This window comes from Chiloscyllium punctatum, chromosome 7, assembly GCF_047496795.1.
Source record: "Chiloscyllium punctatum isolate Juve2018m chromosome 7, sChiPun1.3, whole genome shotgun sequence".
In the NCBI taxonomy this organism is placed as follows: Eukaryota; Metazoa; Chordata; class Chondrichthyes; order Orectolobiformes; family Hemiscylliidae; genus Chiloscyllium; species Chiloscyllium punctatum.
This window is the reverse complement of record NC_092745.1, coordinates 113,841,579-113,859,558: the sequence shown is the minus strand read 5'-3', so window position 1 is coordinate 113,859,558 and position 17,980 is coordinate 113,841,579. Positions and strand designations below refer to the sequence as shown.

The 17,980-nt window shown below is 42.6% G+C and overlaps 1 protein-coding gene across 9 annotated transcripts in view; it reads left to right on the top strand.

The window, feature by feature from the left end:
* LOC140480058 (very-long-chain enoyl-CoA reductase-like) overlaps nucleotides 1–11,317 on the top strand; it is a 96,140-nt gene extending 84,823 nt beyond the window's left edge. For all 9 annotated transcript variants that reach the window (XM_072574631.1, XM_072574634.1, XM_072574632.1 and 6 more), the window contains 6 exons: nucleotides 3,984–4,056; nucleotides 4,160–4,203; nucleotides 7,140–7,197; nucleotides 8,971–9,059; nucleotides 10,344–10,389; nucleotides 10,507–11,317. In XM_072574631.1, coding sequence (XP_072430732.1) covers nucleotides 3,984–4,056; nucleotides 4,160–4,203; nucleotides 7,140–7,197; nucleotides 8,971–9,059; nucleotides 10,344–10,389; nucleotides 10,507–10,634 — 438 coding nt within the window. In that variant the 3' untranslated portion in view covers nucleotides 10,635–11,317. The remainder of the gene's footprint in view (nucleotides 1–3,983; nucleotides 4,057–4,159; nucleotides 4,204–7,139; nucleotides 7,198–8,970; nucleotides 9,060–10,343; nucleotides 10,390–10,506) is intronic.
* Nucleotides 11,318–17,980: the final 6,663 nt, after the last annotated feature.

The window sequence follows — 17,980 nt, the reverse complement described above, 5'->3', positions numbered from 1 at the left end:
TATCCAGCTAAACTGGTTAGATTTGCTTAGACTGGCATCTAAGGTGGGCCCCTCACTAACAGGCACTCTGGGCCCAACTGAGGGACCCGTCATCAGGCAGAGGGCTGGCTGCTGGCACCTCACCCCCATCCCTTCCCACAATCTTTGACCAGCCCACCTTCACCCACTCGTGGCCTCGGGTCTCAGAGTGATCCTGGGCCTTGAATGGATGCAATTCCCACAGCTGCCACCATCCCTGCTCATGGCAGCGCTGAGCTACTAGTCTCTGATTGGGCAATAGCTCTCAGCAGGCAGGTACTCCATGATTGGGGGTTTCGTTGGTGGAGAGGACTGAATGGTAGCTACTTACATGCTTGAAGCACACTACTCTTTTAAACTGAAAGTAAAGTTGTCTCCACATTGTCCTCATCAACCACTCCCAGGACAGGGCTAACCTAGAAAGTTCACGCTACTCATTTAAACTGAAAGAAAACTTGATTTCTTTTCGCTTGATTGTCGGAGGCTGAGGGCCAACCTGATAGATGTTTACAAAATAGTGAAAGGTGTGGATATAACGGATAGTTGGAGTCTTTCTCCCAGTGTAGAAATGTCAGTTGTGAGCAATATTGATTTCAGGTAAAAGGGGGTAAATTTAAAGGCGATATGAGAGGCATATTTTTTGCACAGAGAATGATAAGAACCTGGAATGTACTGCCAGATGAGCTGGTGTAAGTGGATACAATAATGAAGCTTAAGACTCATAGCTGCATAGTACGGAAACAGACCCTTCGGACCAACTCGTCCATGCCAACCAGATATCCTAACCTAATCTAGTCCCATTTGCCAGCACCCGGCCCATATCCCTCCAAATCCTTCCTATTCATATACCCATCCGGATGCCTTTTAAATGCAGCAATTGTACCAGCCTCCACCACTTCCTCTGGCAGCACATTCCATACACACACCACTCTACGTGAAAAAGTTGCCCCTTTGGTCTCTTTTATATCTTTCCCCTCTCACCCTAAATCTATGCCCTCTAGTTCTGGACTCCTCCACCCCAAGGAACAGACTTTGTGTATTTATCCTATCCATGCCCCTCATGATTTTGTAAACCTTGATAAGGTCACCCCTCAGCCTCCGTCGCTTCAGGGAAAACAGCCCCAGCTTGTTCAGCCTCTCCCTGTAGCTCAAATCCTCTAACCCTGTCATCATCCTTGTAAATCTTTTCAGAACCCGTTCAAGTTTCACAATATCTTTCCGATAGGAAGGAGGCCAGAATTGCACGCAATATTCTAACGGTGGCCTAACCAATGTCCGGTACAGCCGCAACATGACCTCCCAACTCCTGTACTCAATACTCTGACTAATAAAGGAAAGAATACCAAATGCCTTCTTCACTATCCTATCTACCTGCGACTCCACTTTCAAGGAGCTTATGAACCTGCACTCCAAGGTCTCTTTGTTCAGCAACACACCTGAGGACCTTACCATTAAGTGTATAAGTCCTGCTAAGATTTGCTTTCCCAAAATGCAGCACCTCACATTTATTTGAATTAAACACCATCTTCCACTCCTCAGCCTATTGACCCATCTGATCAAGATCCTGTTGTAATCTGAGGTAACCTTCGCTGTCCACTATACCTCCAATTTTGGTGTCACCTGCAAACTTACTAACTATACCTCGTATGCTCACATCCAAATCATTTATATAAATGATGAAAAGTAGAGGGCCCAGCACCAATCCTTGTGGCACTCCACTGGTCTCAGGCCTCCAGTCTGAAAAACAACCCTCCACTACCACCCTCTGTTTTCTACCTTTGAGCCAGTTCTGTATCCAAATGGCTAGTTCTACCTGTATTCCATGAGACCTAACCTTGCTAATCTGTCTCCCATGGGGAACTTTGTTAAATGCCTTACTGAAGTCCATATAGATCGCGTTTACTGCTCTGCCTTCATCAATCCTCTTTGTTACTTCTTCAAAAAACTCAATCAAATTTGTGAGACCTGAATTTCCATTCACAAAGCCATGTTGACTGTCCCGAATCAGTAGCGCCGGGAGTATTCCAGATATTATTATGCTCGAGGACCTCCTTTTTAAATTCCTGCCTAACTCTCTAAATTCTCCTTTCAGGATCTCATCCTTTTCCCTTCCTATGTAATTGGTTCCAATGTGTACAATGACCTCTTGCTGGTCCCTCTCCCCCTTGAGAACATTCTGCACCATATCTGAGACATTGTTGATCCTGGCACCAGGGAGGCAACACACCATTCTGAGTTTTCGCTGCTGGCCACAGAAACATTTGTCTGTGCCCCTGACTAGACAGTCCCCTAATACAATCAATTGCTCGGATCCCGATATACCCCTGATTACATTAGAGCCAGTCTTGATGCCAGAAACTTGGCTGTTTGTGCGACATTCTGCTGAAAGTCCATTACCCCTACATTTTCCAAAACAACATATTTGTTTGAAATGGGGATAGCCACAGAAGTCTCCTGTACTACTTGCCTAACTCTCTTACCTTTCTTGGAATTAACCCATCTATGTGACTGTATCTGTGGCTTTTCTCCCTTCCGATAACTGCAATCCATCACATCCCCTTGCTCTTGTAAATTCCTCATTACTTCTAACTGTCGCTTCTACCTATCCATTCGATCTGATAGGATTTGCAACCAACAGCATTTATTGCAGATATAATCCTCAGTAACACATAAACTCTCCCCAAGCTCCCACATCCAACAAGTCATGGAGATGTACAGCATGGAAACAGACCCTTCAATACAACCCATCCATACCGACCAGATATCCCAACCCAATCTAGTCCCACCTGCCAGCACCCGGCCCATATCCCTCCAAACCCTTCCTATGCATATACCCATCCAAATGCCTCTTAAATGTTGTAATTGTACCAGCCTACACCACTTCCTCTGGCAACTCATTCCATACACGTACCACCCTCTGTGTGAAAACAATGCCCCTTTGGTCTCTTTTATATCTTTCCCTCTCACCCTAAACCTATGGCCTCTAGTTCTGGACTCCCCAACCCCAGGGAAAATATTTTGTCTACTTACCCTGTCCATGTCCCTCATAATTTTGTAAACCTCTATAAGGTCACCCCTCAGGCTCCGACGCTCCAGGGAAAACAGCCTCTCCCTGTAGCTCATATCCTCTAACCCTTGCAACACCCTTGTAAATCTTTTCTGAACCCTTTCAAGTTTCACAACATCTTTCTGATAGGAAGGAGACCAGAATTGCACGCAATATTCCAACAGTGGCCTAACCAATGTCCCGTACAGTCGCAACATGACCTCCCAACTTCTGTGAGCATATCACTCTATTAAGGGCCATTTTTGCTTTTTCCAATCTACAGACCCAGAAAATAGCACCATCTTATTGCTCTACAAATATTACTCCAGGCCAACTTAATACTAACGGCTTATCAATATCGTTTCTCCCCTAGAACTCCAGCTCACCCACTATAGCATAAATGTTACCCCCTCCACAAATCAGATCTGATGAAGAGTAATCTAGACTTGAAAAGTTAGCTTGCTGTCTCTCAGGATGCTGCCTGACCTAGTTGCAATTGTTTTCAGTACAGATTCCAGCACCTGCTGCAACATGCTCCTACTGTTAGTCCTTATCAAGGTTATTTGAGAACTTTTCAACAATTCTTTTTTCACACTCTAGGTGAGGTTGCTTTTGATTCAATTAACCTGAGAATAAAAAAACCTTTTCAGACACTCAGCAACTGCAACCTGAAAGACATTGTAATAGAATTGGTCTTAATAAGAATAACACTGTCCATTAGTCTCAATGTTTGCCTTTGCCTTCACAGATTCTGGATTAGTGGTGCTGGAAGAGCACAGCAGTTCAGGCAGCATCCAAGTAGCTTCGATTTCGAAGCTACTTGGATGCTGCCTGAACTGCTGTGCTCTTCCAGCACCACTAATCCAGAATCTGGTTTCCAGCATCTACAGTCATTGTTTTTACCTCTTTGCCTTCACAGAACTGCTTCTATTATTGGGGTTTCACTGCGTGGCTGGCTTATTTCATTAATCATCCACTCTACACACCTCCATGTAAGTGACATGTTGTTATTCTTGCTGCATCTCAAGTCTCGAGCTGACAGTAATCCGTTTTGAAGCTGTGTCCTATTCTGATTTGGTTTTCTGGCTTTTACAGTGTATGGTGACCAACAAGTCCATCTGGCTCTTTACACCTTCTTGGTAGGTTATATCATCAACATCTTACCCTATCCACATCCTCATATGTTTCAAATTAGGTGTACCATACTAACAATAAAACTGAACAATCCATAATGTAATGAGATCTTACGATTTGCTGTTTATTATCTATCTTAAGCATAAAAGAAATCAATGTTAATTATATTGATGCAGATCAACTGATGATATTTAAACAGACACATTAGATTTGTCTCCATGTAATGAGTATAAAAATGTGGAAAAAGGTATCTGTTCCTCGGTGTGAGGAAATTGAAATGTTGTTTTCAACTCTGTTTTAATGTAACTAGTGGGAATTGTCCCTTTTTGCGGGCAGTCATCAAGTTTAACATTTGTTTTCCTCTTGCCATTACTTGTGAGAGAGTGAGATACCCTAGGGATTCTTTGACTTTCTGTCTGGTGTGTCCTAACAGTCACTGGCTCTGTCTTTGTCTGCATGTTTTTAAGATATTTATAAATGTATATATTTATATCTAAACGTGTTGCCCACAAGCTCATAATCTCGCTGATGCACAGCAGCAATGCCGACTGACGCTCAAACTTAACCTATTTTTCAAATCAACCTGATCAGAGATGTTATTGCACACCTCTGGAACACGTGAGACTTGAACTCAGGTTTCTCCATCCAGGGGAAGGGACATTGCCACTGCACCACAAAATGTGACCTGCTGCTGCTGATAACACTTGCTTCACATATGGTGAGCCAGGACGTGAGAGCATCTTGGAGTTTCCATATGGAATTTAATGCACTATTCATAGCTGCCCTGCCAAACCACTATTTGTTAGACTAATTCAATTGCTACTTAAAAACACATTTATTATGTAGAGCCTTAGAGTTATAGAGTCTTACAGCATGAGACAGGCCCTTTGGCTTAAACTGGTCCATGCTGACCAAAATGTCTGTCCACGCTAACCCCATTTCCTTGCACTTGCCCCATATCCTTCTAATGCTTTCCTATCCATGTATTTGTCCAAATGCCTTTTAAATATTGTTAATCATCCACCTCAACACCTCCTACCAGCAGCTATTCCATATGTGTTCCACCCTCTGTGTAAAAAAGTTACCCCTTAGGTTCCCTTTTATTCTTTCCCCTCTAACCTTAAACTGATGTCCTATGGGAGCTTAATTATGCTTGAAGTAGAGAACACATCTATGTTGTCTATTTTATGCATGACTGTTATTTCAGGGGAATGTGTGCCTGTTTCCTTTTAAACAACTAGCCCACTGAACAGAAGGTTCATTTTTCACTTGTTGATGTACACATGCAGCTGGATGCAGATGTCTAAAGTAGACAGGCAGGAGGCTGGAAGAACACGGCAAGGCAGGCAGCATCAGGAGGTGGAGAAGTCGACGTTTCGGGTTAACCCTTCTTCAGGACTGTGAGGGGCTGCAGATAAAGAGGAGGCGGGGGCAGGGTGGGGAAGTGGGGATAGGTGAAGACTGGTAGAGGGTACGACCTGGTTGGTCAATGGGAGGAATGAATCCGGTTGATGGCTGGGAGGAGTGGAAGGGAGGGGGAGGGGCTGGGAAGGGAGTTGGAGAAAGAGAAAGGAGGTGATTTGAAATTGGAGAACTCAATGTTGAGTCCTACGGGCTGTAGACTGCCCAGTTGGAAGATGAGGTGTTTTCCTTCCAATTTGTGTTTTGGTTCGTTGTGGCAATGGAGGAGGCTAAGGATCGACATGTCGGAGAGGGAATGGGAAGGGGAATTAAATGGGTGGTGACTGGAAGGTTCAGATGACCCCTGCACACCCTGCTGAGATGTTCAGCAAAATGTTCCCTGAGCTTACGTTTGGTCTCCCCGATGTAGAGAAGACCACATGGGGAGCACTTGGTGCAGTAAACTAGGTTGGAGGAGAGGCAGGGGAACCTCTGTCTCACCTGGAAGGACTGTTTGGGGCCCTCGATGGAGGTGAGGGTGGGACTAGTGTGCAGGGGAGAGTACCTGAGGGTTCGGGGGGTTGGTGGGGAGAGTGGCATAAACCAAGGACTGTCAAAACGCAACGTTCCTTGCGGAAGGGAGAGAGGGGTGGGGAGGGGACGATGTTCTTGGTGGTGAGGTCTAGTTGGAATTGGCAGAAACGTTTAGGGATGATGCATTGGATGCAGGTGTCTGCCAGATGCAATCTATTCGATTTAACTAGGATGTTAAAAGCCAGTATTGATGAACTGTTCTATCAGACTTTAAACATTAATTCTGTTTCTGTCTTCACAAATATGTCAGACTTGCTGAGTTTCTCCAAGCCTTTCTGTTTTTATTGCCAAATTGATTTGCAAGTGGTCAGAACATCAATAGTTATACAAAGCCTGGGGAAAAAAAAATGAGAGTGGCATTTCATTGGATTATTTTGGACAATTAATCCATCAAAAGCCCTGAGTGACTGACAGTTTTATATCCAGAGATGTGTTGATTTGTAGACTAGACATATCAACCTTTCCTGTCATTTTTTTGTTCAGTCTAAAGTGGAACACTTGAATCCATCCATCAGTTAGAATGCAGCTGCGCCATTGGCTGATGATCATATTCAAGGAATCAAAAGGGTATTTACATCTCAATTACCAGACAGACCATAATACTGTGCAGCAAATACATTATAAAGAAAATAATTGAATCTCTGTGGATCCTTCATTACTTATAATCAATGGTGCTGTTTGTGTCTTGTTGTAGTTTTGAGCTCTTGTGTAGTTAATTTTCATATAATGAATAGCACAAGTAGTTTTAGCCTGAATGCAAAGTCCCAACAGTATTTAACAGCTTTAGAAGTGGACAACACCTTTGGAAATGAAAAATAAATTCAAATTCTGGACTAGAGTATGAAGCTGTCTCTCTCGATGTGGTTAGAATGCTGCTGTAGCATCTTAAAGTGTATATTTTGGGGGCTATGAACAATTAGTAACTATATCGTGGTGATTTATGTAGGTATGTGAAATTGGAAATTTCTCAATCCATCTAGCCCTGAGGAACCTGCGCTCTGAGGGTAAGCACCACTCTATTCTCCTGTTGATACTTTATTCCCAACAACGTGTTTTTGTCAGTAGGTTAACTTAGAAAGCATCACTGTTTGAAGCTGACTTGAATCCATTTCACCTCATCTTACAAGTAACTCCTCTGCATAATATTATCCTTCTGTTAGGAATTGGTTTGTAGATTCAATGCTGCAAGAATGGGAACAGAAAAAAAAGTACAGAATGGATAGGATGAAATAATTCTAATGTGACAATGACTTTTGATTCCTTTGAACCTTCCATTGTGTTTAACAGCACGTTAAATCACTGCAATTAATACCAAGATCATGGTAATATTCACATAGTAACAGGCCATACATGGCAATGAGAAATGAGATAAATTATCAGTTTCTGGTGGTGGGTGAAGAACAGGACGTTCAGCGATCTCCCTTGCTCTTTTCGGAATGTGACTGCTAAAACCCCCAGATGTCTACCTGGTTTATCACCACACCCAGAATGTAGCTCTGGGTAAAGGCCTGAATATGTGCTCAAGGCTCATGTGCTCAGAACCTAATTTTTAAACTTGCCTCCTAGTTCTAAAATCCCCAACCAGTGGAAATAGTTTATCTTTATGCATCCTGTCTTTTCCTAACAATTTCGAGAAGACATTGATCATATCACCCCTTAACCGTCAAAATTCTGGAGAAAACAAATATAATTTGTATAATCTCTCCTCATACCTTTGCTCCTAAAGTCCAGGTATTGTTCTTGTAAACTGACATTATACTCTTTCCAAGGGCCATATATCCTTCTTAAGGTGTGGTACCCAGATCTGCTCTCAGTATTCCAACTGGTGTCTGAGCAGGATTTTGTATAACTGCAGAATAACTTTTACGTCCTTCGACTCCATCCCTTGATTGAGCCTGATGTCAGATTTTCTGGTCCTGTACTTGCTTGTGACTTCTTTTTATTCTGCTCTTTACAGTATAAACAACAGGGAGACCATATAAACCAATTTCTACTGTGTGCCTTTCTAAGAAAGTTATTCATGAGTATTTTCCGCTTTGTAACATAATGTTGTAAGGCTCAACTGGCAAAACTAGAACAATTTCGTAAATAAAGCCTTATCTCTGAAAGCTGCTGCTAACTTGTCCTGTTGCCCTCCTTTTGGATCTGTTAGCTCTTTTTCCTGTTCTTGGATGTTTTTACCCTGTTGGAACACACCTCTAGAGCAAGTGAGGCCTGAGTCTAGGTCTTTCTGCATTAGAGGTTGCACCAAAAGTAGTCCCTTTTCTGTTTAGTTTCAGACGAACTCTCTCCTCTTTGCTATAAATCTCATCACAGGGCATTAGTCAGCTTATCATCTTCAATCGACATCATGCAGGAAACTTGCTCGAGGTCTCGGGAAGAAGGTAATATTTTTTCCACTTGGGGAGAAAAGGCATTGCTGGCATTTCAGAGGGCATTTAAGAGTTAAGCACACTGCTGTGGGTCTGGGGTCACATGTAGGCCGGACCAGGTAAGGATGACAGTTTCCTTCCCTGAAGGGCATTAGTGAACCAGATAGGTTTTACTCCTTAACAATTAGCAATGGATTCATGGTCATCATTAGACTCTCAATTATAAGTTCTTACTGAATTCAGATTCCACCATCTGCCATAGTGGGATTTGAACCCTGGTTCCCAGAACCCTGGGTTGCTGGACCAACAGTCCAGTGATAAGACCACTAGAAGATCATCTCCTCTCAATCCCTTATGTTATCGTTTATTTATAATGAACCAATGCCTATTGTTTCTCCTCCACAGGATCCAAGATGCGTAAGATTCCTTACCCAACAAAGAACCCTTTCACTTGGCTCTTTTTCTTTGTGTCCTGCCCCAATTACACCTATGAGGTATGTTCGCAGTTGGGAGCACTCACCCACTTATCACCAAGGCAGAAGCTGTGCTAAACCAACAGGCATCTCTGGGGTGGAGGCCCCTCACACCAGTGGTTTGATTAAACACATACAATGGTGAGGTAATTCCATTGACAGGCTGACTTTAGGTATAGGCCTAGGCAGGCAGAGAGGATCTGTCTGATGAACTGTCATAATGTTACCTGTCCAGGGAGTTGTACAATCCACTCATCCGTGTCTACCCATCACATTGGGAAACGGGAGAAGTCCAGTCCGCCACCTCTCTCCCCATTTTTCATTTTAGTTATGAGAGTCAGCTGAATGAACCTAATTGTTTGCCTGTATTGTTGCACCTTCTGTAATGTGGCCTGTGCTGGGATAGAGTCATAGAGATGTACGGTACAAAACAGACCCTTCAGTCTACTCATCCATGTTGACCAGATATTCTGCATTAATCTAGTTCCATTTGCCAGCATTGGGTCGATGTCCCTCAAAGCCATTAATACTAATATACCCGTCCAGATGCCTTTTAAATATTGTAATTGTACCAGCCTCCACCACTTCCTCTGGCAGCTCATTCCATACGCGTACCACCCTCTGCATAAAAAGTTGCCCCTTAGGTCTCTTTTATATCATTCCCCTCTCACCCTAAACTTATGCTGTCCAGTTCTGGACTCCCCCCACCCCAGGGAAAAGACTTTGTCTATTTATCCTCTCCATTCCCCTCATGATTTTATAAATCTCAGCCTCCAACACATGCCCCTCATGGTTTTATAAACCTCTATATGGTCACCTCTCATCCTCCGACACTCCAGTGAAAGTAGCCCCAGCCTATTCAGCGTCTCCCTATAGCCCAAATCCTCCAAGCCTGGCAACATCCTTGAAAATGTGTTGTGAACCCTTTTAAGTTTCACAACATCTTTCCTATAGAAGGGAGGCCAGAATTGGATACAGTTTTCCAAAAGTGGCCAAACTAATGTCCTGTACAGCCACTGCATGACCTCCCAACTGCTATGCTCAATACAGTTGCTCAAATCGTACTGTCTCCTTCTGTTTCTGGTTGTGACTTGATTTAAAAAATCCTGCTGTCAATCCTGGTTTATAGCATTTCTATAATACCCATGTAACTGACTAAGATTGAGTGTGTTGAACAGGGGTGCAACTTTGTATTTGGAAAAGTGCATTTTGAACTGTGCATCCACTGTATTAAAAACGAGGACCCAAACTAGTCGATAGTCTTGAGTCAAACCATCTCATCTCACTTTGCTTGTTCATCTGTAGGTAGGATCCTGGATTGGTTTTACTATAATGACACAGTGTCTTCCAGGTAAGAAAATATGTTGCAGTTATTTAAATGTCCTACTCAATGCAAGTACAAATAAACAGATTTCTAAATGCACGTATCCAATTGTCCTTTAACCTTTTTCTTCACTTTGCTTTTCAGTCGGTCTCTTTACCCTGATTGGTTTCTTCCAAATGACTGTTTGGGCGAAAGGCAAACACCATATGTACCTGAAGGAGTTTAAAGACTACCCCACCCTCCGCATGCCAATAATTCCTTTTTTGCTGTAATGTAGAGCAGTTCTGAGGCTACCCGGCACCAAAAGGGACAAAGCTGCCTTGGGAGAAATCCTCATTGTTATCTATGTACTGTCAAATACACCAGGGTCTTCAGTGCATGTCAACCTTCAGCATAGAACTGCCAACCTGAAATGCTCATGTCCACGTTACTGACTCATCACTGCCTGTAGCCCAACGCATTGGAGGTTGATTATTTTATTATTCCTCATGGTTTACGTTAGAAACTATATTGATCCTTCCTCAATATCTTACATTAACTTTGCCTTACTGCAGTGCTCAAAAGTTCAATCACTTCTCAAACTATTATTGATAATGTACTGTCTGCTAAGCATGCTTGCTGTTGACTAAGTGTACTGGGAAGAATCCACGGTTTTCAAGGCTTTGTTTTGACACCAAAGGGCAGCCTATGTGTGTTACTTTGCAAATCATTTGCTAATACTGTGTTGCCAAATACAAATTTATAGCTGAAATGCTTTATTTTCAAATAAAAATGTACAAAATAAAGGGTGAAATAAGTGATGTTCTAGAGTTCCTCTTGAGTGCTGGCCCATGTGACAGACAGAGTTTACATGTTCCTGTACTTCCAGTATGATCCATATATTTTGTGATGAAGCAGGTGTGCCTCTTCTTACCCTTGATATGTATAGCCCAATTAAAGTTCAGCAGCAAGCTTTTGTGAGTTTATGAATAAAGTTATTTATTTTCACATGTACGACTAAACTAAACATGGCATCTCCTCCATACACACTTGACATGTATACTCATGCATACAAAAACTAGCTACAGGCAAAGGTAATTTGCTCTGATAAATTTTTTTTTAGCTTATGATCTTTGTTTTCCTTGTGGCGATTTCGTCAGATGGTTTCAACGCTTTAAAGTTGAGCTACGTCTTGTGAAGTAAAGGATTTTCAACTGACCTTAAGATTCCCTTTAGCTGTAATTTCTAGAAGATTTCAATCTGATGATAATATCTTTTTGGATAGGTTTCAGGAAAGGGTATTGATTTACATCAATCTGGAATGTTACTTTTGTTTTTCCATGAGACAGAGGAGTGCTGCCAATCCACAAAAGAAGTCAGCTGACTTAGGGAGTTGATCTTTTCCAGTATCTTGTGTCCTGTATTTAAATGTATCAGTAATAACTGAAAGTCTATCACATTTTGGTGCCTGGTACCTGATAATGTATTAGGAGAAAGTGAGGATTGCAGATGCTGGAGATCAGAGTCGAGTGTAGTGGTGGAAAAGCGCAGCAGGTCAGGCAGCATCTGAGGGGCAGGAGAATCGACCTCTCAGATGCTGCCTGACCTGCTGTGCTTTTCCAGCACCACACCTTCAAAACTGATAATGTATGTGTAGTAAATATCACCCAGTTAAACATAGACATGACAATGACTTGCATTGACGTAGTGGCCTTCACAAGTTCTCGATTTTCCAGTTATGGTTGGTCAACAATTTGGCAATGCAGTCACTATTGTCAACTGCAGAGATAAAGTTCTCAGCAACAGCAATTTTGTAACAGCCAGATACTTGGTTTTGGAATAGGAATTGTGAAAGAGGCGGAGCTCCTCAGCTGTTCATAACCATCCACCTGAGAGGTCAGATGCTGCCTTGGTTGAATATCTCAATGGTTGGTAATTGTACTGCTTTATTGTTGAGTTGATAGTGCTGTAATTCTGAGTGATTTGAAATTTGTGGCACAAGACATTGTGAACATCGTGTTTTTCTGGTACTGCTTCTGGTCTGAAGGCCTGTGTCTCGTTGAGTGATTTGTTTGATGAAAGACAAAAGCTGCCTTTATATGGCATGCCCATTGGTTAATGTTGTTTGTCAATTGAAGATAATCTGTTGGAGTGGAGTTTGAGGGGTACTTGGCTCCATGATTCAGGAGGGTGTTTTGTAACAATGTGCAAAGGGACTTATTGAACATTGTGTCTGAACCCTAGAAATTTCACTTCAGGTCTCCTCAGAGCAAGACCATAAAACCATATTAAGAAATAAGAACTGGAGTAGGCCATTTAGCCCCTCAAGCTTGTTCTGCCATTCAATAGGATTATGGCTGACCTGATGAACCTCACTTCCACTTTTCTGCCCTTATCCCATAACCATTCATTCCCCAGTGATTGAGAATCTATCTGTGATGGCCATAAACATACACAACAACTCTGCCCCTTCAGTTCTCCATGGTAAGGAGTTCCAAAGCTTCAAAGCCCTTTCAGAGAAGAAATTCCTCCTCATCTCAGCCTTAAATAGGTGCCCCCTAATTCTGAGACTATGCCCTCTGGTCTCCCATGAAGGGAAACATTCTCTCAGCATTTACTCTGTCAAGTCTCTGTGTACTTCTATGAGGTCACCTCACATTCTTCTAAACTGCAGTGAGTCCCAAACCATTTAACCTTCTGGTGATAAGACAGTCCCTCTTTATTGGTGACTCGGAGTGATGCAGACCTTCAACCCACTCACATCAACCGTCTTTAGGATTTGGGAGTTGGTTTCTTTTTCCATTTACTTTCTGCATTTATCTGGCTCGGGACTTGCATTAGTATATACCAGCTAATCTGCAGTGTGTATCAGATAATGTCAGCAACTATGCATGCATTATGACCAGTTCAACTATAGCAAAGAAAAACACAGACTATTCAATGTATACAGTTCAGTCAGGATTATGGGAGTATATAGTGCAGACTATAGAGGGTATGTAATGCTATTTATGAGTGTGTTTGGGGCAGAATGTCAGGTGGATATATCCACATTGTGAAGAATTTATAATGAAGATTGTTGGATGTATATAGTACACACTGTGGGAAGTTTATAATGCAGACTGACATGTGTATCGTGCAGACTGCCAAGTGCATATTATACAGGGCTGAACAGCAGTCATCTCAAGGAATGTCCCCAGGAGGACCTCTCGGTATTTACAATTCATAAAGTTTGTGCCAACCATGTTCCCAAACTAAATTAGTCCCACTTGCCCATGTTTGGCCCATATCCCTTTACAGAGAAACCTCGACTATCTGAATGACACGGGCGGGGAGTATTTCGTTGGATAATCGAATTTTCAGAGAATCGAATGTCGGATAACACAGTTTACTGGATTAGTGGTGGTGGAAGAGCACAGCAGTTCAGGCAGCATCCAACGAGCAGCGAAATCGACGTTTCGGACAAACCGAAACGTCGTTTTCGCTGCTCGTTGGATGCTGCCTGAACTGCTGTGCTCTTCCAGCACCACTAATTCAGTATTTGGTTTCCAGCATCTGCAGTTATTGTTTTTACCTGGATAACACAGTTTAGCCAAGCATCGGGAACTTGCGATCTTGCCAGGTAATTCACCTTTTCTATCTGTGTACCTATCCAAATGTCTGTTAAATGTTATAACTGTACCTGCATCTACTACTTCCTCTGGCAGTTCATTCCACACACGAACCGCTCTTTGGGTAAAAGGATTGCCCCTCAGGTCCCTTTTTAAATCTTTCCCCTCTCATCTTAAAAATATGCCCCCTAGTTTTGGACTTCCCAACTCTTGGGAAAAGACCTTTGCTATTAACCTTATCTATGCCCTCATGATTTTATAAACCTATATAAGGTCACTCCTCAACTTCCTACTCTCCAACGATAAAAATCCCAATCTATCCTTATCACTTAAATTCTGCATCACTCCCAGTCACCAGTATAGAGTGATTATCTTATCACCAAAAGGTTAAATGGTTTGGGACTTTACTCAAATGCAGTTTTGAAAAAGTGAGGCAATCTCATAGAAATATATAGAGACTTTACAGAGTAAATGCTGAGAGAATGTTACCCCTCATGGGAGACCAGAGGGCATACTCTCACAATTAGAGAGCACTCCTGAAAACATCCTGGTAAATCTTTTCTGAACCCTCTTCAATTTAATAATATCCTTTCAGGAATGGTCAGTCAGCAATTTTAGAATCACTTGTTCAGGCTTTTGGTTGTTAGTACTTATAGTATAAAGTAAAAGCATAGGGCAGAATGGTGGCTCAGTTAGCACTGCTGCCTCACAGTACCAGGGACCTGGGTTTGATTCCAGTCTCGAGTGACTGTCTGTGTGGAGTTTGCACAATTTCCCCATGTCTGTATGGGTTTGCTCTGGTTTCCTTCCACAGTCAAAAGATTTGCAGGTTGGGTGAATTGGTTGTGCTAAATTGACCATAGTGTTCAGGGATGTGCAAGTTAGGTGCCTTAGACAGGGTAAATGTAGGGGAATGGGACTGGGTGGGTTACTCTTCGGAGGGTTGGCGTGGACTTGTTGGGCTGAAGGGCCTGTTTCCACACGGTAGGGATTAAATTCATCCAACATGCAGGTATAAACTATTTGTTGAAATAATTCTATTTATCTTCACATAATGGCTAATGTAAGGATTAGATCTGCTGGTATTTTCCCATCCATTTCCCTGCTAGTGCTGGAAGTAGTGTTGTATCCATTGAAAGGAGTAGTTCAGCCACAATGTGGTTTTATATCATACAGCCCTGTCAATAGAAAACTGCACTTTGCACATTCGGTGAGCATTTCATGATGTGTTTATGAATTGACTGCATAAGAAATTTTTCATTGGGGTTTGAACATGCTGATAGTCAAGCCATATTTGTCATCATAATAAATGGTCAGTTTTGGCCATTGTGATGAAATTTCTGATCACTTCAACATTTCCTGTCTGGGCACGATAAAACAAAAACTCCAACTTTGCAATTTCAGACATTCAGGTATGTAATAACTCTGACAATTTATTGTTTAATGTTCTTTTTTCTTTTGCCAAAAGGCATATCATTAACAGGGAGAAAGTGAGGACTGCAGGTGCTGGAGATCAGAGTCAAAAGTGTGGTGCTGGAAAAGCACAGCAGGTCAGGCAGCAGCTGAGGAGCAGGAGAATCGATGTTTGAACATAAGCCCTTCATCAGGAATGTGGCCTGATGAAGAGCTTATGCTCAAAACGTCATCTCTCCTGCTCTTCGGATGCTGCCTGACCTGCTGTGCTTTTCCAGCACCACACTTTTTGACGCATCTCATTAACAGTTATCTACTCAGTGGTTGAGTGTGCAGCAGAGTGCATGCAGTCTGAGCAACATTCCTTCAGATTTCCAAGATTTTATTGTTTCGTGTATCCTGACAACTTTTTCAAAGTGAAAAATGTTGGATTGAGAACTGAAAATTCAAGAAGTAAAAATGGGGGTGTGTTCCTGTAGGAGAGAGAAAGGAGGGTTTGAAACAGGAGCAGAGTTCTTTGGTTTATGAACTGTAGCTGACAGTGTCGGGTGAATATATTCACTGTCACTGGAGTTAAAACTTTAATTATTTTGTTGTTTTAAATCTATAATGTTTTTGCTCCACTTTAAGTATCATTCAATATCTAAAATGCATTTTAAATTACCTTCTAACAGATGATGAGGGTCATGCTGGTGCTGATTTATCTCAGGCCACTGTTAGGCAGAATCTTAGAATAATGTGAAGTTCAGAGCACAGGCTATCCACTATGTACAGGAGACACTGTGTTTGCTTTTACTTTGCTCATGGGATCACACAATGCAGGAGCGAGCTTTACACAACTGTTGAGAATTCATATCAAAATGGAACTCTGGGGGAAGATTTCAACTGCCTTAAGACCATAAGACATAGGAGTGGAAGTAAGGCCATTCGGCCCATCGAGTCCACTCCGCCATTTGATCATGGCTGCTGGGCACTTCAACTCCACTTACCCGCATTCTCCCCGTAGCCCTTAATTCCCCGAGACAACAAGAATCTATCAATCTCTGCCTTGAAGACATTTAGCGTCCCGGCCTCCACTGCACTCTGCAGCAATGAATTCCACAGGCCCACCACTCTCTGGCTGAAGAAATGTCTCCGCATTTCTGTTCTGAATTGACCCCCTCTAATTCTAAGGCTGTGTCCACGGGTCCTAGTCTCCTCACCTAACGGAAACAATTTCCTAGCATCCACCCTTTCCAAGCCATGTATTATCTTGTACGTCTCTATTAAGTCTCCCCTTAATCTTCTAAACGCCAATGAATACAATCCCAAGATCCTCAGCCGTTCCTCATATGTTAGGCCTACCATTCCAGGGATCATCCGTGTGAATCTCCGCTGGGCACGTTCCAGTGCCAGTATGTCCTTCCTGAGGTGTGGGGACCAAAATTGGACACAGTACTCCAAATGGGGCCTAACCAGAGCTTTATAAAGTCTCAGTAGCACAATGGTGTTTTTATGTTCCAACCCTCTTGAGATAAGTGACAACATCACATTCACTTTCTTAATCACAGACTCAACCTGCATGTTGACCTTTAGAGAATCCTCGACTAGCACTCCCAGATCCCTTTGTACTTTGGCTTTACGAATTTTCTCACCATTTAGAAAGTAGTCTGTGCTTTTATTCTTTTTTCGAAAGTGCAAGACCTCGCATTTGTTCACGTTGAATTCAATCAGCCAATTCTTGGACCACTCTCCCAAACTGTCTAGATCCTTCTGCAGCCTCCCCACTTCCTCAGTACTACCTGCCTGTCCACCTATCTTCGTATCATCGGCAAACTTCGCTAGAATGCCCCCAGTCTCTTCATCCAGATCATTAATATATAATGCAAACAGCTGTGGCCCCAACACTGCGGGACACCGCTCGTCACCGGCTGCCATTCTGAAAAAGAACCTTTTTATCCCAACTCTCTGCCTTCTGTCAGACAGCCAATCCTCAATCCATCCCAGTAGCTCACCTCGAACACCATGGGCCCTCACCTTGCTCAGCAGCCTCCCGTGTGGCACCTTATCAAAGGCCTTCTGGAAGTCTAGATAGACCACATCCACTGGGTTTCCCTGGTCTAACCTACTTGTCACCTCTTCAAAGAATACCAACAGATTTGTCAGGCATGACCTCCCCTTACTAAATCCATGTTGACTTGTTCTAATCAGACTCTGCTCATCTAAGAATTTAGAAACCTCATCCTTAATGATGGATTCTAGAATTTTACCAACAATCGAGGTTAGGCTAATTGGCCTATAATTTTCCATTTTTTGTCTTGATCCTTTCTTGAACAATGGGGTTACAACCGCAATCTTCCAATCATCCGGGACTTTCCGTGACTCCAGTGACTCTTGAAAGATCTCAACCAATGCCTCCGCTATTTCCTCAGCCACCTCTCTCAGAACTCTAGGATGTATCCCATCGGGGCCAGGAGATTTATCAATTTTAAGACTTTTTAGCTTTTCTAGCACTATCTCTTTTGTAATGACAACCATACTCAACTCAGCCCCCTGACTCCCTTTAATTGTTGGGATATTACTCATGTCTTCCACTGTGAAAACTTGGCTAGAGTAATGTTGTTAACTTCTTATTTATA